This window comes from Corvus brachyrhynchos, unplaced genomic scaffold (assembly GCF_000691975.1).
Source record: "Corvus brachyrhynchos isolate BGI_N302 unplaced genomic scaffold, ASM69197v1 scaffold32, whole genome shotgun sequence".
Classification (NCBI taxonomy): Eukaryota; Metazoa; Chordata; class Aves; order Passeriformes; family Corvidae; genus Corvus; species Corvus brachyrhynchos.
In genome coordinates this window covers 10,209,527-10,236,035 of record NW_008237919.1, presented here as the reverse complement: position 1 = coordinate 10,236,035, position 26,509 = coordinate 10,209,527, and the positions used below count along the sequence as shown (strand labels likewise).

General features: G+C 38.8%; 2 protein-coding genes across 10 annotated transcripts in view; one reads left to right on the top strand and one right to left on the bottom strand.

Annotated features, from left to right (window-relative positions):
* GRIP1 (glutamate receptor interacting protein 1) overlaps positions 1-12,522 on the top strand; it is a 222,927-nt gene extending 210,405 nt beyond the window's left edge. For 6 of the 9 annotated variants that reach the window (XM_017733198.1, XM_017733199.1, XM_017733196.1 and 3 more), the window contains 5 exons: positions 237-348; positions 493-537; positions 2,953-3,186; positions 9,675-9,821; positions 10,908-12,522. In XM_017733198.1, the coding sequence (XP_017588687.1) occupies positions 237-348; positions 493-537; positions 2,953-3,186; positions 9,675-9,821; positions 10,908-11,144 (775 nt within the window). In that variant the 3' untranslated portion in view covers positions 11,145-12,522. Of the gene's footprint in view, positions 1-236; positions 349-492; positions 538-2,952; positions 3,187-9,674; positions 9,822-10,907 lie in introns of those variants that run through there. The other 3 variants (XM_008632798.2, XM_017733202.1, XM_017733203.1) reach the window with 3 other exon arrangements.
* Positions 12,523-12,545: 23 nt separating this feature from the next.
* The window catches only part of HELB (DNA helicase B), a gene marked incomplete at its 5' end in the record, with an annotated part of 15,277 nt that continues 1,313 nt past the window's right edge, over positions 12,546-26,509 (bottom strand). Inside the window, 11 exons of the mRNA XM_017733092.1 lie at positions 12,546-13,701; positions 14,187-14,624; positions 14,832-14,966; positions 15,601-15,805; positions 16,360-16,419; positions 17,291-17,375; positions 18,445-18,575; positions 20,351-20,492; positions 21,272-21,443; positions 22,485-23,348; positions 24,652-24,860. Coding sequence (XP_017588581.1) covers positions 13,612-13,701; positions 14,187-14,624; positions 14,832-14,966; positions 15,601-15,805; positions 16,360-16,419; positions 17,291-17,375; positions 18,445-18,575; positions 20,351-20,492; positions 21,272-21,443; positions 22,485-23,348; positions 24,652-24,860 — 2,531 coding nt within the window. The remainder of the gene's footprint in view (positions 13,702-14,186; positions 14,625-14,831; positions 14,967-15,600; positions 15,806-16,359; positions 16,420-17,290; positions 17,376-18,444; positions 18,576-20,350; positions 20,493-21,271; positions 21,444-22,484; positions 23,349-24,651; positions 24,861-26,509) is intronic.

The following is a 26,509-nucleotide window of genomic DNA, read 5'->3' as shown; positions in this document are numbered from 1 at the left end:
TGAACAACTCGCTGCTCAGATCCTGCCAGCTGCTAGTGACTGCCAGGTTATGAGAAGGCTTGTCTGCCATGTGCTCTGCATGTCCATCCAGCCTCTCCTGATCAGCGACTCTTCCCCACTCTCCTGCATAACGTTCTGTCATTCAAGTTGCAGTCTGTGGCAAGGCACGTGTGTAATATATATTTTTAGAGGGGGAAAAAAGTCCACATTTTTTTAACTTCTCATTGTAAATCTAGCTTCACAGGTACCCATGATAACACCGAGGCTGACCAGGAGGAAAATTTCTGGTCTCAGGCTCTGGAGGATTTAGAGACCTGTGGCCAGTCAGGAATTCTGAGGGAACTAGAGGTAGAACAATCTTAACCTTTCTTTCCAATTATAGACAAATATAATGGTTTTGGTTTGGTTTACATTCATTTTATTTTCTCCTTTTTTCTTTTAAGTTGCACTAATCACACCAATTCATTTAAAAGCTTTAACCCCTCTCCACAGGACAAGGCTGACAGGCGTCTGTGTTTGAGAAACATGACTCTCTTGGTACCTACCCTTTACCTTTATATTTTTGCTTGTGCAGCTGTCTCCCCTGCCCCTAACCAGAGCTGTTATCTTTTGTGCAATGCAACCAAAATTCTATAAACATGTTCACCCCAGTGCTTTTGACTTGCAGCTTCTGCTGTGCATAACCATCGGTGCTGTCTGTAGAGGCAGCAAATGGCACAGAACTTCTAAGTGGGCATAACCTTCCTGCAGCAATACATTCCATTCTCTGACAGACGCTTCATGCAGCTTTTCTTAGCATGTTGTAGGTTGTCTTTTAAATTGAAACTTAATTTGATTAAGATGAACATAAAAGAAAATCAGCTTTTCAAAATGTTTACCTGTAATTGCACCACTCTGAAAGAAAAAGAAGCTGCCAATGTGAGAAATGTTGAGAAATGCTCATTAAACAGCAATTTCTTCACCATGTAACAAATTTTCATATTTCATCCTTAAGTTTATTACAAATCTAACCATGCTTTGTGTTAGATGGTGCTGAGTGCATCGGGGGAAGAAAACAGATACCGAGTAACTTGGGACTCTTTCATTTTCTAATCACCTTTCCTCTAAGTTATCAGTACAATTACAATTATACTGCCAATTAAAGCTATAGAATGAAAGGCCCTAAAATATTTTCTTTTATGTTCTTTTAAATTCCTGGAGCTGCAAAACTGGCAGAATCTCATTTTCATTTTTATGTTATATAAAGTCCTTTAGCAGCCAGGAGGAATGCAAATGGCATAACTGGGTGAAAGTTTTTCAGTTCAGATTAATTTACTTCCTCAGATTTATGACTTTTGTATTGCATGTATGGATAGCAAAATGTGATTCTCATGTATTGGTTATTGCAAACCAGAAAAATGTAGGAGAAAATCTTATACTGGTTTAATTCCGTAGTTAAATATGATTCAGTACTGCAGGCTTCTCTTGCAGTTTTCAGTATTCAGAGCATAATAAAAGGATATGGAAATAGATAATTCTGAAAGGGAAATAGGTCATCCATGCTGACCAGAATTCAGTTACTTCAACACACTGAATTTTCCTCAGCCTTTCACAAAAGTGAAATTCAGAACAGTAGATGTACATTTATAGCATTGCCTCGTTGCACAACCCCCAGCTCTGAAAAGAAAGCCAGACTCATTCAGTGTGACAGGTTGCTGAGAGTGGCCATGCCTCTACTTTATGAAGTGCTCTGGCATAGTCAAGGACTCCTTATCATTTTTCATTTCCAGGTCTTCAGCCAAAGAGCAGAGAAGGCTGTTGTTTGCCAAGTCCTCTGGCTGCTTTTGCTCCATCAGGCAGTAATATCAGTCATAATGAAGCACAAAAGAGTGTTATGGCTACAATCCATTATCTCATAGTGATAGTAGTGCTAGAGCTGTGAGAAGGACGGGTGACAGGCATGCTCACCAGTCATAGGCAAACATTTATTTGTCTGTTTTGCCCTTATTTTTTACTTCTCACTTTCAAGCAGGCTGTCTGCATCCAGTCCCAGTCAGAATTCAGGTTATGGTCTTTAAGTTTCCCTTGCCGCTTGTCCATCAGAAGAGATAATAAATAGGAAAATCAGCACACCCTGTCCCTGCAGTGGCTGTGCCAAAGTGCATTTGCCTCCCATTCCCCAGAGCAGAAAATCTTTCCCAAAGGAGGAGGCTCCTTGCTGTGCTTTTCAAGTCAGTCTGTTCCACCCACTGGGTGAGGTGATTCCCATCATCATCTTTGAAGATTTCATCCTCCATGTATGCTTGCATCTAAAACAAAAGGCTGGCTTTTACTGAGATTAAAACCAGCAGTGAGACCAGGGCCAGTGTTAGTCCTGAGCTAAGGCAGTCACTCTTGCAGTGTGCATGTCATGCAAAGTTTCTTTCCAGGCGATGAGCTTACCTGCACTGAGATTTCCCCAGCTTGAGGTAGTGTCCAGACGCTCTGCCCATGCTGGCTCTAGAGCTACCTACATATTCTGCTGACTCACATTTTTTTTACCTTGCACACACAGTCTGAATTGTAAATGCTTTCCTGTAGTTCCAATTCCAACAAATGCAATTATGCCACAACTTAGATGTTGTTATATTTATGTGTAAAATATTTTTAAAATAAGCAATTACACTACACACTCTTCAGTCTGCCAGGGGACTGGCTTACAGGCATAGTCGTTCTGGTGCTCAGTATTGTAGTTTGAAATGCCATCTGAAAACTTTTGCCTATATGGTTCCTATATTGTTACTGTGTTTTGTTGTGGTCCTTTATTTTATAGTGACTTGCAAGCAGATTGAACATCTAGCCTCTTGCCTTTTGCTGTGCCCTGAATGATTGTGTTCTAACAAAGAATAGAGGTGTTTTTCCTGCTGCTATGAATTAACCACTTACTTAACCCGCATTCTCTGTTACACATTAACCTGTTCATTAATGCTCTAGGCCACAATCATGTCAGGAAGTACAATGAGTTTGAATCATGAAAACCCACAACCTCGTAACCAGCTGGGAAGACAAGCCAGCTTCCAGGAAAGAAGTTCTGTAAGGCCACATTACAGTCAAGCTACTCGTAGCAACACATTGCCGTCAGATGTGGGGAGAAAGTCCATGGTTCTGAGAAAATTTAAGCAAGAAATGAAAGAAATCATGTCACCAACTCCTGTGGAGTTACACAAGGTCTGTAAATTTTCTTCTGACAGCTTTGAAACAATATATTCAGCCCAGGAACTCTAATTATATGGCAACACAGTAAGCACTTTTTATAATGACTCCACAGAAGTAATTTGGGGGCCATGCATATTAGTTCTTATGAACATATTAATGATAGATCCTTGTGGGGGAAAACAAATGAATAAGATGCATCCTTGTCTACTATTCCATTTTACAATAAATCCTCAAAAGGCACTGCTCTTTTGAAAGGAGCATCCACTGGTAATTTGAATTGACAGGACCAATAACTCTTCTCTGCAAAATGTGTTCATTAAGAAAGCAAAATTTAATTTCTAGAAAATACATTTCTTTAGGAAATTACTCAGGAGGGTTTGGGGCTCCCATTGGTCCTTTTTCAAATTAACACTCATTTTGAATCAAATACAAGAGATTCAATATACATAATACAGAACGTTATTTCAAATTAGGTATTGCTTCTTTCCTCTTCATAATTCCTTTGCTCTAAAAAGGATAATCTTCAGACTGTGCAACTTTCCACTGCTCAGGATGGTTGAAATCACTTGGTGATACGGAGGTGGCACTGCACTCCAAGCAAGTATGGGATAAAGTATCTTTAATATGCACAGCAAACACCCTGCCACTTTGGGTCTCAAGTCCAGTGAGGCCATAACATCAACCAGTTTCCAAAACTTTGAGCGACATTATAATGCCTTTCTCCCTGATGGGAATGAGCATCCTGTTTCCTGCACCCATCTTCCTCTTAAAGGTCTGAGATCTTTCCAGAAAGGAGGCAGAACACAGAGAAATTTCATTAATACTTCACGTGATCATTCTCAAGAGATTTGGGTTGGTTTCTAATCCCTGTGGATTTGACTGAGTTTAGTCTGTAGTTCAGTTTAGTCCAGCAACGTAAGGACTCACTGAGTATGGGCTAAATGAATGTTTGTAGAAGGTAGTAGAGAATTGATCTCATATATGGTAAATGAATTCATTGCCAGTGTATATGATCAATGAGGATGTGTTGTGATAGTTTCAAGCTGTTCCTATTTCCAGCTTGATGTGATCAGTGGAGTTAGGTACTGTGCTCAGTTTTTCTGAGCGGTGAATAAAAGTGAAAACCAAAGTATGCCAGTAAGCATTTCACAGTGTGCTCACATTCAGCAAAGGCACAGTTCTGGGTTACAAAACCAGCCTTTCATGTTAAAATAAATCGTTGCCTGGAAAGGAGTCATCAGAGTTCTGTTAACGAGTCAGTGGTATTCTGTGATAGTAACTAGCTGTTAGAGTCCTGGGCAGTACAAATACCCTGTCCATGAGCTTTCTCCTTGCTTCAGTTGACTATTTTTAAGATTGCTTTGACCTTCCCCTTGAGTAATTTCCAGGTTTTGTTCAGACAATATAGCCAGTTTTCCCGTCTGCTGAAGTGATGCTGAGTTTGCTTTTACTGTCTGTTCTGGCACCCAGAAAAGAGTCATTTCCTCCCTAAAAATCTGAAAGTTTAACCTGTACCGAGGATTTTCCAAATCCTTACAGTCATTCAAGAAAAACAGAAACTAGTGACTGGATCTTATGGTCTGACTCCCCAGAGTGAGGTTTTACCCCTGTGACACATGCAGGTTACCCTGGGCAGCATGGACTGCTTTTTATTCATGCCCATCTGAGCAAGTTCTTACTTGTCAGTTTTCCTGCTGGTTCTTGTGTAGCAGTGTGCCTGTTAGTTTCTCTCTCCTCCTTCATTTTTGTAGTAGACCTCTAGTTTAATACTAATAACCTGTTCCTTTGGACAGCTTGTCCAATCATAGTTTTCCAAAAGAGCTGCAATGCCACAGGAATGACTTCACTGTCAGGGAAATGCCTTGGTTGAAGTATTTTTCATGTATCCCCTTGCTGGCAATGTGTTCTGCCCTCTGCAGGCAAATATCTTAAGTAGCTGGGCCACTGAAAAATAGGAAGATTTGGAAAACTGTGATGGTATAAGCAGTTTTGAGATACAAGCTAAGACATAGCTTGTCTTAGACCTCCTGTGGCAGATTTTCAAGCTATGTACTTGACTATATGCTGCTGAGCTTTCCCAGTTTCGTGGGCAGGGCAGGGCAGGTGCCTTTGTTCTGTGTCAGTGTGACAAGTCCGCATCCCTGTTGAGGCAGGGCCTGTGTGGCCACAGGTCAGAGTTCACTTTGCAGCAAGGTAACCTGAATTCTTCACTGCTCCTTCTCTCTGCATTGCATTCACCAGTTGTGCACTTGAACTGTCTTTGTCCTGAGGAAACTAGGATTGAGATAAGTGTCCTACAAATCTCTTCAAACATTTGTTCTAGATGGTTTAATAACATTTAATTTAGCTGGATAATGTATTGCTATATCAGTACCCAAATTTAATGAATGCCTTTAATGATTTTATCTACTTAGGTAATAATATAGATTAATATTTTTCTAAAAATCATAGCAGACCATTTTTTAAAAGTTTCATAGAGCGCACATTCCTCTGAGAGCAAAAATATGCACTAGGATCAGATAATTTTTCAATATTATTATTGCAAGTAGTCATTAACCTAAAATTACAGTCAGTTAAAATATCTCAATAGCTGATCTTTGCAAGATGTATGAATTTAAATTAAGCATTTTCCCATTGATTTGAGAGGGAGGAGAGGCATAGGCACAGACTCAAAATGTATAAGCTTGTGTTTTAAATTTGTAACTATTTAATTGCTTATGAAATATGAATTAAATTTCCAATTCCACTTTCTTTTTCCCTTAGGCTCCTGATGTAAATTTAAAAGTCTAACAAATAACCCAAATTGAGATTTTGCTATTGAGATCAGACCTTCCAAAGAGCTGTGATCAGCAGTATAGATAAACCTGCATGATTTAGGTGTTGTGTGAATTGTCTGCAGTTTTATTCCATTCAGAGAGGGCTGCTGCAAGTGAAGATGAGGAACCTGTGGTAGGGCTTTGTCCATACCCATTATTAAATAGAAATGGAGCATTTCAGATAGCAGGGCTTTTATCAGAGATTCTCTTTGAAGAATATATGTTGCTCTAAGAAGAATTAGCCCCAAAATTACAACCTCTAATACAAAAGAAAGTTCTCTGCAGATGACTTCCATCTGAAAAATGTGACAGCTGTCAAACACGCAACAAGGTTAAATTGCTACCTCATCCCTGAAGTAAGCATCAGTTTCTTTAAGTTCCAAGCTCCTGTTAAGTATAGCAAAAGTCAAGAGAAGAGTTGTAAGGGAAGCAGTTTGTAAAAATCTAGGATCTGTAGATCTGAAGAACTAAAACCATTAGAAAGTATTTTGAAATGTGTAAGCTGTGATTGATAAAAGACTTTGGATGATCATTCCCAAGCTCCGTGCCCCTCCTAGTCCCTTGCCTTGCCCTCTCCATTGCAGTTACTTCCCACTGACCCTCTACAGCAAAACTCTGCTTTCATGCCCCTTATCATTTGAAATGCTCCATTTTTTGTCTCACAAGGGGGGCATGAAGTGGCATGTGCATTATTATAGACAAGACACAAGGTAAGGTGAGCTAATATAGATCTAGAGCTTCTAGAGATCTCTAGAGCTGAATTTGTATGTTTTGCTTGCTGATAGATTGCTCACTAAAAACAAGAGAAAAAGCAACACTATCATAGAACATATGAATGGGACCACCATCTGTGGTGAATTATTCTCCACTCCAGCTTGGCTTTGAGAAGGTCTTGACTGTAATAGTGTCCAGTTTGGGGTCTGAAAATTAAAGATGTTGACCATATGGACAGGGTCCAGAGAAAAAGAAGCCTTATTTCACATCACTGCAGAGAAAGACAGAATAAAGTGATCTTGTCCTCTGTGGATGGCAACAGGCTTAAGCCTCAGCGAGGGTGATTCAGTTTAGACCCAAGGAAAACATCTGAAGCACTGAAAAGGATTACTTTAATAGACTGTGGAGTCTCGATCACTGGAGATAAATGTATCTCCGCAATGGCTTAGGTGCAGTTGATCCTGTCTTAGGACAAGAATTCAGTCTAGATGACTTCAGAGAGTCCCCTGTTTCCTATGCTTTTGTAGTTCATCTGGGCTGGATCCAGCTCCATTTGACTCCAGTGCCTGAAGAAGGGGGAAAAAAAAGGAGTAAGTGGAAAGGGGAAGTTCCTTTTAAAAACTGTGCCACCTGTGCTAGAATAGTACAGAGTATTTTAAGTCGTCTTCTCTTAGGTATGGTATCCCTTTTTTACATTAACTTTTCAAGACTTCTTTAAGAAGCAGTTAACTTGAAGCACGTCTGTCCTTTGTGATGATGAGGGAAAAAAGTTACTTTGTTAGAAGAGAATTTGGGCCTTGGTCTAATTATTTTTCATTTCTGCCAGGAAGTGCACACTAATCTGTTGAGTAAAATATATCTCCCTGCTTTATTGTTTTTTTTTCAGTCTTGCAGGATGGTGCTCTTAAACACTTTTATAGCAGCTTCAAACATACTTTTCATCAAAGCCATGTTAAACATGCTATGATACCACAAACAAAAGCCTCTGTTCATAACAAATCATTAGAATTTCCCCAGAGTCCTGCTGATATAGCATCTGTTGATACAAATTAAAATCATTCTATGATGAATTCTTGGGAATTTGCAGATAGGTTTTTTAGTAGCTGAAATGCTCACTGACTCCTAAAATTTGTGCAGGGATGGAGGACATTTGAAAGGTTCAGCAAGAAGTTACTTTGCGGGGAAGATGGGGAAAAGAAGGCAAAGACCTTAAACACCACAGTCCCTGGGAAGTATGAAAGGACAGCTCATACCCAAAAAAGTCACTGGCAGGAAGAAAGCTTTTAGCTTAGTTAAGGGGACTTCAGGTGTGGCTTTCTGCTTTGCAGTGCTGTTCAGGGGGAGAAAAACAAGGGAAGAGGATGTGCTGGGGTAAAGTAAGGGATGAACTTACAAACACCGTGGGGGTGTTTGTGCTCCCCACGGCACAAGACACTGACATTTTCACAGCAGCCCTGCAATGCACCATCCACATCTACAGAGAAGATGGTGCTACTGCTGCAGCAGCTGCCCTGGTATCCAACTTCTCTCAAGCTGCCCCAGACAGCTACTGAACTTACTTATTAGCAAGTGTGATTTCATTCTGGTGAAAGCAGAGCTGATAAATCCCTAAACCCAAGTCAAGAAAACTGCAGAGAGCAAGAAAGAAACCCAAACCCCAGATCCTTTACTCCTGTTTTGAGACAACCTGTTCTGTTCTGGCTTACCTTTTCACAATGGCAATTAAGACAGGAGCTCAGCAGCCTTCTGAAGGCAGCATCAACCAGTGCTGTGCCCCAGCAGTGCTGTGCCTTGGCACCCTTCTCTGAAATGCTGACCAAGCCCTCAGCCTGCTTTGAGCAGGACACTGGACTAGAGACTTCCCAAAGTCCCCTTCAATTCGAATGAGTCTGCACTTCAGAAACATCAGGAAGGAACTCAGTGACTGACACACCCACAAGGATGCAACACATGGAACATTACTTGTACCTAGCTATTATAAAATTTTGGAACGCTTAATGGTGTCATTTTTATCAGCCAAGGTATGATAAAACCAGTGCATTTTGAATCCAGGGTGGTACATGCTACAGCAGTAAAAGCACAGTTTTGACTGTGCAACTCTATCTGTGCACAGTGTCAGATGGCACACCACTCACAGGATTTACTTGCATAGGTCAGCACTCCTGATGTGAGGGAGGATCAAGAAAAAATAAAAACCTGAGCATGCCACTTACTTACAAAGAAGTCTCTATCTTTATCTGTCAAATATCAAATTCACAAAACTCTCTCTGAGCACTTGTCTTCAATACCTGAAAATACTTGAATACCTGAAAAACCTTCTCCTAACAGTTTTATTATCTTCTGTTTCCTGCTTTTGAATGACCACCTCATGGCTATGTAACTGTAAGAACACTGCCTGCAAGCTCTTTCAGAAGGAGCCTTATTTGTACTTGCTTAAAAGATTGCATTGTAACTCTTATACTGAGCACTTTTGAGGTTAGGCTGTGGACACTGCCTGGGCAAAACCAGGCTGTCTAGAGCTTACAGTGACAATGGTCTTTATTTCCTTTACTGGAAGACACAATACCAATTGTCTGGTTGAGGCCAGGTCTTCATACCTGAAGCAAAACTAAGCCTTATCTTGTACTCAGATCCTGGCAGCTATAGAACAGAGAAACAAAACACTTAAAAGGCTCAAAAAGCGACACTAGAAAAGGTGGCCTAAAATACCACAAATTTCCAGCTGACAACCAGAAGTGAAAGGGGCTGTTTATTTACAGAAGAATAAAGTGGCTTCTGGGAATATTAACATAATGTCAAAATGGGGACAACTTTAATACTGTAAGTACCAAATAGTAGGTAAGTGATCTCTCTAATGTGGAAAAAAAAAAAAAAATCACCAAAACCATCCTAGGAGGAAAACCTGTCTAATGCTTGTAGAAATGGGGACAAAATTTTTTTCTTTCTCATCACATCACATCTCCTGCACAGGTAACTTTGTACAAGGACTCTGATGGAGAAGACTTTGGGTTCAGTGTCTCGGATGGTTTATTGGAAAAAGGAGTGTATGTTAAAAACATTCGACCAGCTGGCCCTGGTGATCTGGGAGGTTTAAAACCATATGACAGACTTCTACAGGTAATGTTTGTGCATTGTGCAGGTTTGGCATGAAGGGACATCACATATGGATTACTTTGTAGAAAGATTTATAACCACGCTGTGGGGTGTTTGGGTGTCCATGTTCGGAGATGTGATTGCAGAAAACTGCACAGTTTTGCAGTTTTGTTACTTGGAACAGCCCAGTAATCTACATTGCTTATTATATTATATTATACTATTATTATAATATAACGAGCACCACCGTTTGTATTTCTGCTGGGATGTTTTAAGGGGGGCAGGAAGAAGGTCAAATGACCATAATTGCTCTGCACCATGGGCTGTGCTGTGTAGATTTCTTAGATTTCTTTTCTTGGCAAGAAAAGGCAGCACTTCATAGAGCTTTGAACTTTTATGCAGTGGCACTAAAGCTGAATTTTCCTGTGCAGTCAGATTTACATAAACAAATTCTTTCAGAATGCTAGGTATTTTTGAACTCTGAAAGAAACATACAAATGCTCACTAGGAAGCTGGATTTCCCAAAGCATTTCCAGACAGATTTGTCTTTTTTGCTTTTCTTGATACAAACCTTGGAATTATTTCTGTATTTACTCCAAGTGTTGACTGACATAGTTGGAATAATGTGATAGTCACTCCACACCACACTTATCCCAGTGCCAAGCTGGACTATGATGAAAAAACAAAATCATTTCTCAACTGGCCCAAAAAAAAAATTTTATATAAATTTATATCTATTAGGTAAAACCAGAGAAGACCTGAACTGAATTGAAATCTCACATGTGCTCTACTGCATTTCAATTGACAAACACTGAAGAACAGAAAAACTATGTGCTGTTAAATATCATTTATGGAGTGGGCATTGTGACAGCTGGCAACAGCCAGTATCAGTGTAAATATCCCCATTTCAGCTACATTCTAAGAGTGAGTAGAAAATTAATTGATGTCTTCAGATTAGACACCACGGTTGAACAGTCTTATGTTGGGTGATTCTCTACTTGGAATAGTTAAATCAGGCTCCATAGTCTCAAGGATAAATCTGTTTCTCTTGTGATCTCATTTTTTTTCCTCCCTAAAACGGTAACAAGAATCAATCTTCCCATCAATCAGGTAAACCACGTCCGCACCAGAGACTTCGACTGCTGTTTGGTTGTGCCTCTCATTGCAGAATCTGGCAATAAGCTGGAACTGGTCATTAGCAGAAACCCACTGGCATCTCAGAAGGGAAGCTCAGAACAACACACTTCAGGGAGTGGGGAGTGGGGTGATCCGAATGCTGCCTTCCTTCAGCAGAGCGGACGCACCAGTGTTAGTACGGAGACGCGGGATCCTACAAATACGTTATAGCAGAAACCACCCGAGTGGGACATTCGGTAACAAAAGACAATTATGGTGCTAAATCCACTTAAGATTTCTCTGAGATTGAAGCTCAGATGCTGTACAGCACTGAAAAGCACAGGAGGTCAGTCAGTCTGTCTCAAGGCTTCTATTAATCCACGGTTACTTTGGAAATAGTTTCATTCTTCATAAAGTCAAGTCATTCCATTCTAAACAATCTAGGATTAGTAACAGTAAAAAATACATAAGGGCCTTCTTTTTTCCCCATATAAGAAACTGGGGAGATATTTTAAACATCATCTACATGTTCTTCTCCCTTCAGCAGCAGCAGCTGTTTGAGGGAAAAGCATGGAGTTAACCTCTGCTAACAAACAGCAGTGTCCAGGTTATGCAGTTTTTAAAAATCCTTTTTATCAGGAAGGTGCTGCTGTCTGATGGACAAGGCAGAGTGATTTACTGCACTGGGTTTTCCTGTGAAATGGCTCCATCTCTGATTTTGGAAACCTTTATTCGCTGGCGAGAAGGGTGCACTCATTAGACAAAGCAGGCTTTAGATGTTGTAAAAAAATGCTTGCAGGAAGCTGCAGTTTGCATTGAACATTACTCCCCCACTTAAGCAGACTTTGTTAGAACATATGTTATTCCCTATGCAATGAAATATTTAATGGTATGTCTTGCAACCTGTGGGGATTTTTAAGCAGAGACTTTTTTAGTGGGATAAAACCTCTGATGGGGGATTACTGCAAAGAGTGAAACTGAAATTAGTTCAGACAAATTAGAAAGGTTTTTTTAAAAGAAAATGGCTTTTTTAAAATTATGTCAGTGGAGATTGATACAAAAGCTCTTTAATGATCCATAAACCTGTAAACTTGTACTGTCACACATGAGCTTTTTAAGTGAACCAGTTTCGTGAAGGAAGAAAGGTCCTATTTAATATGCTTTATTTTCAGCCTCCTTTATGATAAACATTACCCCCTGCAACACATTTTTAGAATTTAAAATTGTAAATATATTTTACAAATACATCACACAAATTCTCTCCTCTCCCCTCGTCCCCCAAGCAATAAAATACTGCCAGTTGCTTTATATGCTCACCAGCAGCTGCATTGGTTTATTCTGGTATTCAAGTTGTTATTGGTAATTATTGTTCTTGGTGAATATAAAGATACTGGATTTGTACATTTGTAGAGTCTCCATATCTAAGCAATCACCTTACAGAGTTGTTTCTGGTCAATTTAAACTGTTAACTGTATCCCTGTTGCTGTTTCCAATACATAAACAAGCTCACCTGCCCCGCACACACAAGTATCTCTGATTTCTATTTCAGCACTGCCAGAAAAGGCCAAAATGACATTCAAGGCTGAATCGTAAAAAAAAAAAAAAAAAAGAAAAACAACAAAAACCCCAAGGTTCATGAGTCACTTAAATATGTATTTTTATTTGTAACAAATAAGTATTAAACTGTAAAGTATTTTTGTACAAATTTAATACTTTAATAGCATGATATTTATCGTCTATGTTACGTTTTTTGAAATTCAAACTGTTGCAAATATTTGTATGGAAAAACTGTATAAATTGAAATAAACAGTGATTTAAAGACATTAAAAATGAGGTAGAGTTTTTTGACTTTGTATTTTTCCCAGTTTTAGCAAAAAATACCATTTTTATACTTGTGGTATACTTTTTCCTACATTATGTGGAAAAAAAATTGTTAAAAGGTAAGCCAGTTGTCCACATTTTAGTACAGTGTGTCTGATGATTGATTTAACATTCAATTTATTAATGTCAAAATTACAATGCAGCAAGTCCCATAATACACGTGAGAACGTTGAAGGTGGAATGTTATCTGAATTCTGAGTTTTGCTTTTCTTACCAAGATCATCATCAGCATAGAACTGTTAGCTAAAGCAGCAGTAGCAAGTTGTAAGTTATAGAAAAAGTTTTCTATTGTCACTGCAACTTTCTTGTTCTGTCTGTAACAAGATTAAAATCTGTAATCCATCAAAGCTTCATGGCCACAAATCTGCCACATTAGAAAAACCTGAAGTCATCCCCTTTGTAAACTGTTTTTTTTTACTCGAGGAAACTGTAGTTTTGGCACATCAGTAACAGCATCTCATCAATACTGTAGCATTTGGAGATAGATACATCTTGATATGGACAGCTAGGAGTCTTTAAACCAAAATACATCCTCGTGTATTTTTTAAGGGAACATCTGGATCCTCAAAGACCTGTAAGTTCATTCTTCATCAAAACAGAAGAATTACATGATTTTTAATGACCAGTGCAGCAATGACTCTACTAAAAATGGATCACTGAAAATGGAAGAGGCTCAGTGTAAAACAAGCTGTTCTTCATAGAACATGCAAAACCCACAAAAGCCTTTGAAAGGCACCTGCATACTCAGCTTCTCCATCCCAAAAATCCTGCAGCGGTTCAATAACGGCTCATACCAAGGACAGTTAATAATTGGCTGTTAGCTTTTAAAAAGCTTCTTAGGAATTGGCTGTCCCAAAGTTAGATTCTTAAGTCTGGAAGATCCAAGTGGGGATTCTGCTACTGTTGTCTGTCAAAACAAAACAAAAATGTTACCCAAGTTTGAACCAGACCTAAAATATATTAACATCTTCAAAAAAGGCTTTCTTCATGAGCTCAGAAATTAAATGTAATGGGAAAAAAAGCATCTCTTAAGCAGGTTTTACTTTACAAAATCAATTATTTAATTTTACATACATCTTTCACAGCAGGTCACCTAAATACTGACAATTTGTGCACAGAACAAGCTGATACAGGCTAAGCTGGCCAACAGATCACTCCAGTGAGTAAAAAGATGTGTAAGTTTACTGCTATTGACATGAAACCTTTTTTTTTCTGTATAGCCATGTATTACTCTGCAGAGACATCTGCCAAATTTGACTGGTTCACCAATTACTGGTCAACTTGAAAATTATTAAATAAATATTCATAAAACAATCGTAACAGCACCCAGGTGACACACAGTGAAAGAATGCAAAAGTTTGTTTTAAGCTTTCTCAGTAAGGAGATACTTACAGGGGGTATTTTTGTAACATCCTGAGGTGCAGGAATTTGTCTTTTACATGGACTTTGCAGCAAACTGCCTGTCTGTTCTTTACTGAGAACTGATGACCCTTCCTGTGTCATGAGCTCACTCTGAAGTTCAGGCGGGTCAGGAGCACCTTGAGTTACAGAAACAGACTCAGTCTCGAGCTCTTGACTTTGCCAGCACTTCATCAGGGGAGAGGATATTTGTTTGGGACAGTTGTTTGTTTCTGCAATTGCCTCTCTCAAAAATCTCTGCAAACGTGTTTTTCTGGGCACATTCTTTCTCTTTATTGCTCTCCTGAGGTGCAGCTCTTCAGCCACGATGTAGACGCGGCAGCGGCCCCTGGTCACAGCTGTGTACACGTGCTGCCAGTGCTGCCAGCCGGCATTGCCAACCACGTACACAACGGTCCTTTCCTCGGAGCCCTGAAACGTGGCACAACGCTGTTTCAAAGTCTGATCTCCAGTAAATAGTTAAAAAAAAGACAAGAATGAGGAAGTTGGAGACAAGTGGGGAAACTCAAGAGTATTTTCTATCCCGCATTCAAGGAATTCTAGTTTCAAGAAAAGTTTCTGATTCTTTTATGAGAAAATACAGTGCACTAGCTCAGCTCACAGCTGCTGTGTTTTTACCTGGAATGTGTGAATAGTTCTGGCCCAGGCATGCTTTATGTGACACAGCTTCCTCAGTGCTTTGTAGTTCACAGTGAACGTGGAGCCGTACATGCTGCTGATGGTCAGGAAGTGCTCTTTATCAATTTCTTCATCCTAAAGGAATAGCACAACACTCAGCAGTGAGCCTGAATCGGCTGCTGGATCAAAGTCTGTACATCCCTATTCTAGCTTTCCCTGAAATTACAACAGCTGCAATATCAACCAATTGAAAGAGTTTCAGAAGACAGGAAACCAAGTAAATTGCTGTTTTTCACTGACCACCTTCAAGGAAAGCAGTTTCCACTGTTCAGGGCCTACCCTAACTACTGATACTTTCACTGCTCAACTCACTGGGTCCAGCAAAAAACCCAGTTTTTTGTTGCTGTTATTTTAAGGCCAGCTTGGTTTTCTGCCAGGGAAAGCTTATGCTGTTACATTACTCTTCAGACTACATTAAACATCATCCATTTCAATTACAATACATTTGAGTATTTACAGAATGTATTTACACTGAATACAATCAGACCAACTGAAACACACTGTACAAAAATGCCCAGAATTGGAGTTTTTTGTATTCTCTATTGTACCTTGCCTCTTTCATGCTTTTTACATGATTGTTTAGCAGAACTAGGTATGTATTATGGGCGAAACTTACAAAGTGTGAATTGTTTTTTTCTGGGGATTCAGCAAGCACTGAATCAGTTCCCACCAGGTTTTCTTTGCGCAAGTTCTTGCAGCAAGGACTTACCCCTGTTATGAAAAATATATCTCCATTGCAGAGTCTTTTGCCCTCCTCATCAGCCTCTGCAGTGGGTGTGGTTCCTCCACTTCTGCATTCATGGCCATTAGGACCCTCTCCAACACCACAGGCTGCCAAGAGATCCTTGAGATACACATTGCGTGTGCAGGCAATCTTGTCCCCCACTTGAAATAGAAGTCGGTTCTTATGGTCTCTAGGTCAGAGAAAGAAAAAGAGAAAAATATATTTACAAAGTGTGCATTTACCATCTCTCAGTATTTTTTCTCTTTCCACTCTCTATACTTGACCCAGATTAAAAATCTTAGTAATATTCAAAATAGTTAAGATCAAACATTTATGTCTTGAACTTTTGTAAAACCCTTTGGTAAAAAACAGTAATATAGCATAGCACAAAAATCCTGCTTCCAAAAATATTTCAGAATCTATTCAGTAATCATATAGTGGCAAAAAAAAAATTAACCTTGAGAGTTTTTTTCATGTTGCTTTTATATGAATTTTGAATATTCAATAGTAACTTAAGTCTCAGAATTCACATAGTGTATTTAAATGAAAGGCAGTTTACCACTGTTCAAAATGAGATTAAAGAACCCATCAAATGAAGTTTATTATATGAATGATTTATAACATAATCAGATCTAGATGAAACATTGAAGTTTTACGATCTTATTTTACAGTGCTGGCCTGGCTATAACATTTTCAAAAACAAAATGAGATTGTTCACAGGAAAAATGCAAAACAAAGGCCTACCTGGTTAAATGATTTGAATAGTGTTGGCAACAAAGTTCATTTATTAGATCACAGTCTTGCCTAAAGCATACAAAACAAGAACATGAACAAAAATCATGATATACAAAGCATACAATTACTAGCAATGTCACATAGCATTAATTTATAAAAAATGGAAAAAGCCCCTTTTCTCTCTGATGATCTTCCACCACCTATTAAGAACAATTACTGATTCAGAATTTAGAAAACAGAGCAGTAAAGGAACAGTTTTGTCTAAATACCACAGAAAGTGTTTGCACTGTACATCTAGATTAGCTAGACTTGCTTTTAAGATAAAGAAGAAAACTAAAGAAAAACTAAAGCCTGGACAGATTATCTTCTGTCTGTGGATGTATTAAAAATAGCCAGAAGATTTATTTGCTTTTTAAAGACCTGGAATTTTAAATGCAAATTAAGTACCTATATTCTAGATGAATCATACACAAAAATCACTAATAACAGTATTGTACCTGAATGCAGACTGGAGAAATAAAACTGATATCAGAGTTACTCAGCATTCACAAATTGCTTATTTGCTCACTGGTAACCTGCAAATAGTGGGTGTTTTTTACTTAGTGAGAAAAGGTTCTTCACAATTAAAGGTGGAAGAGTTTTTTCCTAAGTACCATGTTGTGCAGAACTCAAGTTTATGCACTATTGGTACTACTGCACATTATTTTTATCCTTCCAGTGTTTCATGCATACTATTCATGCTCCTGTGATTACTAACTTCCAGTCTTTCTTCAAAGTGTGTTACAGCCCTACATCCCACGCTTCTTAAGTGATAAGTATTCCAAGTATCTAGTAATTTTATGCTATTGCCGCTAGTCTCTCCAACTCAACACACTCAGCTATTTTTAGATTGTGGCTGCTAGCAAGGATTTTTTCCATGTCTGCCTGAATACTCTGTTACCTTCTGAAAGCAATGAATTGTGATTGTTTGGCATCCTCCAATCCTGGCCCTTTTTTAAGTAAAATCTTTATGGCAGTTTGTAAATCTGTTTTAAAAGACATAAAAGGTAAGGCATAAAAATATTCAGAATTTTAAAAAGAAAAATATAATTCAATATGAAATTGCCTTTGCTTATTTCTTGCTTTAATGACATTTCAACTTGTTTAAAACAGAACAAAAAAGAAACAAAAAACCCCCCCAAAAAACTCCCATGCAAAATTACACACCTCCCAAAGAGACAAAAATACACCACAAAACACCCAGGAAAACATCATGTAGTTAATCCACTATTAAAATCTGAGAAACAAGAGTGATATGGAAAGAGACAAAGTCTTTGTGTTAGAAACACAAAGCTGTTGTATTAAACAACAGCTGCATGGAGTTTATTTCATGCAAAGTAAGGTTTTGATACTGCACATCAAAGAGGTAAAGATGAAATCTTTTCAAGCCACAGACCTATACACTTGGATTTCACAGAAGAAATCTACTTTTAGTGTTCTGTTTGCTGAGTGTTTTGCTAGAGTAAGATAAGGTGATAATGTCTGCCTATTTTTTTTTCACGTTCCCTTTGAAGCTTCTTGATGCATATAAAACAGAGGCCACTCAAGCCACTTACACCCAATAAATGCCAAAAAACCCCGTAAACAATGGCTCTAGCCCTGACCCCAAAACATTTTAAAATAAATACTGGCATCCCTTCTTAGAATGTTCCTAACTCAATTCTACAGGTGGGAGCACATTCCTGTCCAGGACACCATCCTGTTACAGTTGCTTTTTACTCAAATGATTCACCTCTGAATCAATTCTGAAAAATTTTCAAAGTTTGACAGCTCCAGCTATAATATAAAAAGACAATCACATTCAATTACAGTGGTGGAAGCTGTCCCCCATTTCAAAGTCTAACGGGTGAGCTGGAGCTCTACAGACCCTTCTTTGCACTTATGGATCTTGCTGTGTGCACTTAAAGAAGGCAGAAGATAAACTCTTAATGTAGCATTTAAATTTATACCACAAACAAAGCCAGACTAAAATCTTCCCAAAATTTTAGTTCCAGACAATAGTCTATGCTTTACCAAAGGGAGAATCAAGATCATAAACTGACTATACACACATACTGTCACAATTCCCGCCAGCAGCCAAAGCAATAAAAATAAATTTCTTCTCCGGGCTTGGCATTGTTATTTCCTCATTCCAAGCAGAAACTTTCAGCACCTCATCAAATTCAGGAAGCTGCCGGTGAGAGATTCTGGACCAGAGCATTGGAGGGAAAACCAGAAAGTTATTTCCAGTTAAAGAATTCCAGTGTATCATCTGCATCAGCCTGAAGGTCGTCACTTAGAAATTTTTTGTCATCTACACTACATGCCCTGAAAACTCTTTCCTCAGAGCATACTTAATTTCACATTGAAAAAATTGATAATTTAGTCTCTTAAGCCTCCATCACTGCAGCAGATACTTAGTATTACCCATACAGTTCTTCCCATGGGAGCAAAATGGAGTAAAACAGAAGTGTTACCAAAAAATAAGTAAGAATGTTTGTAAAACACTTAGTAGTTCTGGACATCCTGCAAATATTCAGAATATTCTCAAATTCAACTAACATCAAAACCTAGATTTTGTTGTTAGAGGTTTAGAAAAGAAATCATGCACTGATAGGAAACAAGATTATTTCCAAAACAGAAGTAATGCAAGCACTGGAAACATTTAGAGTTTCTAGGTATTAATACAGACAAAAATAGAAAGAAACTGATGTCATGGCCCTTGACATCTAAACTGTCCAAGCAATTCAGTCTGTTTTAGTTGTTGTCACATTTATCAGCAATGTTTTAAAACTTCCTTTTTAGAGGAGCAATTGTAAACCATTTTAGAAGGCATGGAGTCAGTTGTGCATTTACAACTCATTTGAAAACAACAGAGTGTATCTGATAGCATGATACTAAAATACATCCCGTAAAACTCAAAGAGTGTTCCAGTACACACATTTTTTTGTCCAATATATACTTCTGGAAAAATCTATAGGGTTTTGTTGCTATTGGTTTGGGGGTTTGTTTTTAAAAGCAGTGTTACGGATTTGGACCAAAAAAACTAAGAGAAGCAGTACTACAGAGTCAAATCCGGATGCACTGCTAACTGCAGTAAAAGGCCAGGCAACGCTTGCAAGAATTCTTCTTCATACACACATCAGGATATCCTACTGTGAGGAGCCAATTCAGTTTTGTTATGGCTCAACGATGGTTGTCAGAGGCATGTGGGGGAGAGATGCACGCATGCCACGAGGCAGCCAGAAGCAGCCTTGTCCCTGGGAGGGCTTCGCCTGGCAACACCCATGAGGCAGGCAGTAAGAGACACCGTGGAGGGGCTTCTCCGGTCAGGTCTCCACCAGTGGACGGCACAGGAAGGCTGGACCGGACCAATGGTCCCCTGTCCTCGGGCAGACTTTAGGAGGGCCAGGGGGGTATAAAAACTGACTGCGTCAGGGCTCGCTGGGGCTCGCTACTGTTCCCTATTCCTGCTCGCTCTCCCCCTCCTTTGCCCTGGCCCCAGCCTGCCTTCTAGCTCTCCTGCCCTCGCACCCGTCCTGCCTTCCTGTGCCCCTGACCGCTGCCTTGCCACTTCGCCCCGTGTCCTTGCCTGGGCTGCCTGCATCCAACCCTGCCGTCCCAATCCAGCCGTCAGTGCCCGCCGTGCCGCCCCAGTCCAGGCGGTGAGGGCCCGGCCGCGGGCAGGCAGCGGCACAGCCCCCAGCCCCGCCTGGACACCGACAGCACCGCCCTGCCCTGCTGGGGGGAACGCTCTGTTCTTCTCTCTGTCTTCTCTCTCTCCTCTCCCCCAGTCCTTTTCCATCTTCCTTTCTTTTCTGTCTCCTCTAGCCGTCTTTCGCACGGGCAACTCCTTCTCCTTTTTGTTATCAATAAACGATTCTCAGATACAGTGTTTGCCTCGTTTGGCTTCATTCCGTTCCTGACCATCCATTTTTGAAAGAACTCTCTTTAGTTCCCCACAGTGGAACACGACACCTACCTTGATGCATTATCTACAATTAGTTGCGATTCAGCTCTATGGTTAGTTCGCAGTTCCACAGAAAAGCCTCTTGATTTTAGACCCTCAAAGATATCAGCTAACATGTTTCCTGGGTCTATGCTTGGTAGCTGTCTAGTATCACCTAAACAGAATGCACGTTAGTTTTTGTGAGAAGGAATAACATACCATCTGTTGAAAATTGCCTTGAAAAAAAAACACCACTGGAATTAATAAATCTTCAAGCCTCTACATAGTAACATACATCCTTAATACAATTCACATGAAATAAAACTTTCAAGAATCTGAGAAACTTTGGGAATAAAACTGTAGTGTAGTTTCAGTTTTTTTATACTCCTCACTCAGTAATGCTCTACTAGCAAGTGCAAATCCCTCTGCTTGATGAGCACTGACACTGATCACATCCTATTCAAACACAGTTTGAAAGCTACATATTTAAATACAAATGCCATAAATAGCATGTCAAAAAGCAAACCTCTGAGAAAGCATAAAAATTTGACTTTACATTTCTTTGCTTTCCTTTTTGAATTAAAACAAGATGATCCTAGCATTAAGAATGGCATGAAAACGCCCTTCTAACATGTGATTAATATGCTAACATTAGCTCCTTCAGATTTCAGGAAATCAGAAAAGTTTTCCAGTTGCAAGATGTAATAACCTACCACATGGAAGTCAGAATAAGGAAAACACTGTTAAACAGATAATGGAGATACTGATACTTTCATACTGACAGCTAGAAAACTTGTCTATCTCATCTGACGTTAAGAATTAGCAGAAGTATCCAAGTACAGAACAGTGTAACATTCTGGGGTTTTTAAGAGACTCGGTGGGAGCTCTGATACTTATACTGTATATTGTGTATTATTAAACATAGCATGATGCTAAATTTGCTGTTTCACTTACCTAGAATAATAAGTTTAGCAAGCTGAGCATGCTCGCACAAGAGTTTTAAAACTAAACTAAGAATGTGTACAGACACCAAACTTCCTTCATCCACAATCAGAACCGTAACTGCAGAAAACTTCCACGGCTGTGCTTGTTCAGTCCGCCTCCACGATTTAAAACTATAGATAATCTAGAAACAAATAAAAATAAAGTAAGCTCTGACAGTAATCAACTGTAAACAACTGTCTTATAAAAGTAGACAGTGTGGTATCTTCTAATGTTGTATGTAGAGCTATTACCTGGAATTCTGACCTTAAACCTGTAAAGACCCAGAAGACTCAACCATTTAGTCTTATTTTCCTCCTCAGTGAATATGTTTCTAGCTGAGAAACTTATCGACACTTACATAAAAGCACAGTCTTTTTTTTCCTGCAGGAACTGTTAAAGACACAAGGTCAGCCATTAGGTTGCTCAGTAACAGAACACCTCCTACTATAACCTGCTGTCATTAATAAATGCCCAAAACTGCATGGGGAAGGGGAACAGGCAACTAACTATCCAGTCCCCAAAGATAAAATAAGCGAATAGTACTTTTTATGTTATTATGATTTCTATTTATATGGGTTATTCCACACCTCCAGTGTCTTCTTGGCACCTTTTGCTACCTAGAACAAGAGATTTGACCTAAGTTTATTAACAAAGAGTTTGCTTTCTACTTTTTTCTAAAAAAAAATTCCACAATACCTAACAGTAATTAAGAAAACACTGTGCAAATGAAATTTCTCTCATTATTCAACCCCAAGCTACTGATCTTTTCATGTATGTGCTGTTATGATTGCTAGGCAACAGGATCCTAGAAAACAGCTCTACCACCTAGAAATTATTTTTGTCTTCATTAAAATAAAACGCAAAACTGAGAAAGTGAAAAAACCCTAGATGATGCCCTAGAGAGGCACAAGTTTCAGATGTACATAAATAGTAAAGAAACCAAAGTTACAGCAAATAATGTATGACTGATTTATGATTCCCCAAAACATAACACTGACTTTCAGATCCTGACAAGCTGTACCCAAGCATTAAAATTAGTAACAATAATAGGCTACATGCTTCATAAGGGAAGTTCAATAACACGCTTTTTTTTTCCCAAAACAAGAATGGACAGTGTCAAAAGGTGTTTCAGAACCTAGTTTAAAAAAAAGAACCAAGAAACAAAACCTGAAACAAACCTTACCTGATGCAGTGTATATGCAGGAAGCTGAGTTTTTTCTCTCAAAAGACTTGTTGCCCTCCCTGTAGGTGCAGTGAATAGTACATTCAAAAATTTTTTTGCATACATATTCTCTGACTCCCAGTGGTGATCAAATGTATTCCATTCCTCAGATGCATCCAAGTCTTCTTCAAAGTCCTTAGAAGCAGCTTCCACTTCTATTTCCATCTGCTTTAAATGACGAAAAAGGCAGCTAACTATTGTACTCTTCCCACAGCCTCCTTTTCCACTTATGATTGTGACAGGATTAGAACAAATTTTTTTCACAGCAATCAACTGATCTTTGTCCACCTCTGCTTTACTTTGGACAACAGACATAGAGCCCACATCCTTTTCAGGAAAGTGATTTTCACCGTTAGGATTGTCTGGAGTATTTTCCTTCATGTCATGTGCCTGGTTAATATTCATTTTGTTATCTACGGTTTCTCTTGATGCCTCAGAAATGCTAAGTATCTTTTTCACGTCCACATCCAGTTTCCATGTGTGGTTTGACAGCAGATCACCTACATACATTGCAATATCTTTTTCCGATTTGTAAAGATGAGGCAGAAACACCAGCTTTTTCTCCCTAATCACTACACTCTGATCTTTCAAAAATTCAAGAGATTGCCAAACATGCTCAATGGACATGTGTTTGGATACAAAATGAGCTAATTCATCTTGATCTTCATATGTGTGTCCCATTTGTCTACAGCGTGTCTTGAGCTGATCATACAGAATTAATGCATTCTTCTGCAAGTCAGGAATCTTCCAGAGGAGATGTTCACACTGACAGAAGGCGGCCCACGTTGCCTCACAGTAAGAAAGATTCAACTCCTTATACATAATCTTCTCCCCAAAAAGAGTAAAATGAAACATATTTATTTCAGAAGATGTTAGCCTCTTGCTGAGTAACATTCCTCCTAGTAAATACAAATTGCAATTCAGAGGGTGGAAGTTTGCAAAAATGTATGTATGTATTTTTCGTAACATATGAAGTTATGCATTTCAAGCTACATGAAAGCAAAATACTTAAAAGTAAGCTGGAATGATAATTCCTCTTAGTCATCCTTCTGTATGAAACAGAAACTTTAAAAATAAAAAGCCTGGCACAGAAATTGACTATTAGGGAGAACTCATGCACACCACATAACACATTTTCATGTAAAAGTACACAAACTGTAGAAACAGAGCAGAGGAAAGCCATTGACCAGAATACTGTACCCAATTCTGAACATGTTACTTCAAGAAATACACCACCTGTACAGACACTACTACAAAATAGTGAAAGACTGAGATGTGCGAAACAGATTAACTATTGTGAGCAAGAAAAATTAATTGCACTTGCTCAGTCTTAAGAGAAAAAGCTAAAGAGAGTCTTCAAGCAATAAAAAACTGCAGTGAGAACGCAGGTCCTTGAAGCAAGAGAGCAACAAGTCCGTATTGCATCAAGGAATAGTCAAATTGGACATCAGGAAAATCTTTTTAAAGGAAATTATGTGAAACTCTGGAATTTATTTACAGCCAGAACATCCATCAGTAAAGCACTGGGAGCCTAAAGCAGAGGGAAAACCAAACATATTTGTGAACAATTAAGCCGTAGCTCCCACGTGAGGTACGGGACTGCTAAGGTGAGGTGCAGCAGCAAAGCTCACGGCAAGTGCAGCAAAGGAAAACACGAAGGTAAGAAACCACTGCAAATTCCATTACAAAAAACAAACTACTGTACCAATGACCTCTTACAAAGAAACTTATCAACCTTACTGTGAAAGCACAGACACTGTTGTACATACTAGGAACAGAAAGTCTCATTTACCGGTATAAAACTGAAGAGAACAGTTGAGGATTTTAAATTAGCTATCTGACTTTTGGCCCAATTACCTCAAGCATTTAATTTTCTGTCCCTTGTAGATAAACAAATTTTAACAAAACCACTTTCAAAAATCTTCTGAGATTTATTTATTCTAGACCAACTGGAAAAACAAAACCCTTTGCTAAAACTGAGTCCAGTACCTCATCCATTTCCAAATGAACTGTGCTTAGCCCCTACAAATGCCCATTTAATAAGTGAACATAACTAGAACAGCACTGTAGTCTAATGCACCTCAAATGCAGCAAACACCATATTTTTACCGTATGTAACATTACTTACCCTGCTGAATCCAAGTTTCCATGGCTCATCCTTTAGTATCTCATCCAATTTTGTTACCATCTCGTCAGCTACCTCCTCACCATCCATATCAGCCTTTCTTTGCCAACACATCTTATCTAACACACAGCAAAAGTGGCGTGGCAGAAGAATGGGCAAGAACTCCAGTATCCTCGGAAAAGCCAGAGCTCCCAGTACCGCCTTTCCTGCAACTGCACGCACCATAAACAGAGGAAGTTTTACGCAATATACAAAGATAGCTGTAAAGCAATTTATACTGACTCTGGCTTCATCCTTCTGCCTCCCTTATATCCAAGACATCACAAATTTCTCTCATTTTCTTACTTTTTGTAATCCTTTTCAAATTCTTTTAAAAGTCTGTTTTCCCTGAACTGCCTTGGGAAAAAAACAATGTAAACAGATGACATAAAACCAGCACCTAAATGTATTCACTTGGAAAATATGTATTATGCACTTGGTTTAAACTGCACAGTCAACAGCATTTTGTAGAAAGTCAGTTCAAATCTCACCATGCCTGCCTCTTACCTAAAAAAGTAATTTTCATACCGATGTACAGAAAAACATTTCAAATGCAAAATAAGAAAAGAGGCTTCTAAATGTGTAGTTTCAGATCAGCAGAGGAACTTAAAAAAACACTGCTCTCCACAGGCTTTCTCAAAGATCCCAAAATTAAGTTATCACTTTCTCTGTTTATACCAGTCATGGGCTGAGAGAGAGAGGAATAATGAAACTGACTTGCTCTATATTTTGCTTTGAAAAAGTAATTTCAGAAGAAAGAAAAACATATTTCAGAAGAAACTGAAACTTTTGAAAGCTTTATCTCTTGGGAAAAATAGGCTATTTTTAATTAAGTGTTAAGGAATATTTAAAACACTATTTTTTTCAGTTAAGTACTTTTTCTGATCACTGTCTTACCCTCATAAAGACAAAGATAAAACCTTTTCTTACCCTCATAAAGACAAAGATAAAACCTTTTCCCTTTAAAGCAAGTACTTAATTTACGTGTAAATAAACAATACACAATATTTCCACACACCAAAAAATACCATGAAGGTTTGAAGAACAAACTGCTTGAGCCCATAACAATTTATGACAATCAAAAAAATTTACAATACTAACAGTAGCAACTGCGGTAGGGTAAGGGTCTATATTGCTCAGTGATAGAGAAAGATTAAAGTTTAAAATGTAGCAAATTAATTAAAGCTAGACACTAGAAAAAATCACCAACTACAAGGGTGAAGGGAGTATGTAGGCACACTGTGAAATCTTTACCCCTGTGGATTCAGGAACATACTGGACAAGCCTCAACCAAATGCAATCCATATATCCCATTAAAACTTACACAGCAAACCATATCTGTGTTCCTACTACTATCGATTCCTATCCCTTTGTGGTCATGAAGAGATTTGAAGTCCAGAAAGAAGAGTTAGGAACTTTACTATCGTTACAAAAAGAGAACTAAAAGCCTGAAAGCCTACAGAACTCTGAACATTTTCCTCTCCTTACACATGGGATTTGAAGTAAAGTCAGTTCAAGTCTAGCAGAGGCTCTGAACTCTCCTTTATACATAATTTGACATCCAAAAGAGTCACCTCCATCATCTGACCTGACACTGCCCAGTAAACCAAATACTGGAAAACTGTTTGCTTACAGGTAACAGCAGATAGACCCTGCCTGTCTGTACAGGTTATGGAAACAGATCATCAGCGTAAAACAAGAGCTCTAACGCTGAGGGCACACCTCAGACATCCTGACTTCCTTTGTATTTCAGTGTTTTGCTTCAGACCAGCTAAGTCTGGTCCCACAGACTGAATGCCCATTATAGATCAGAGTACCTCAG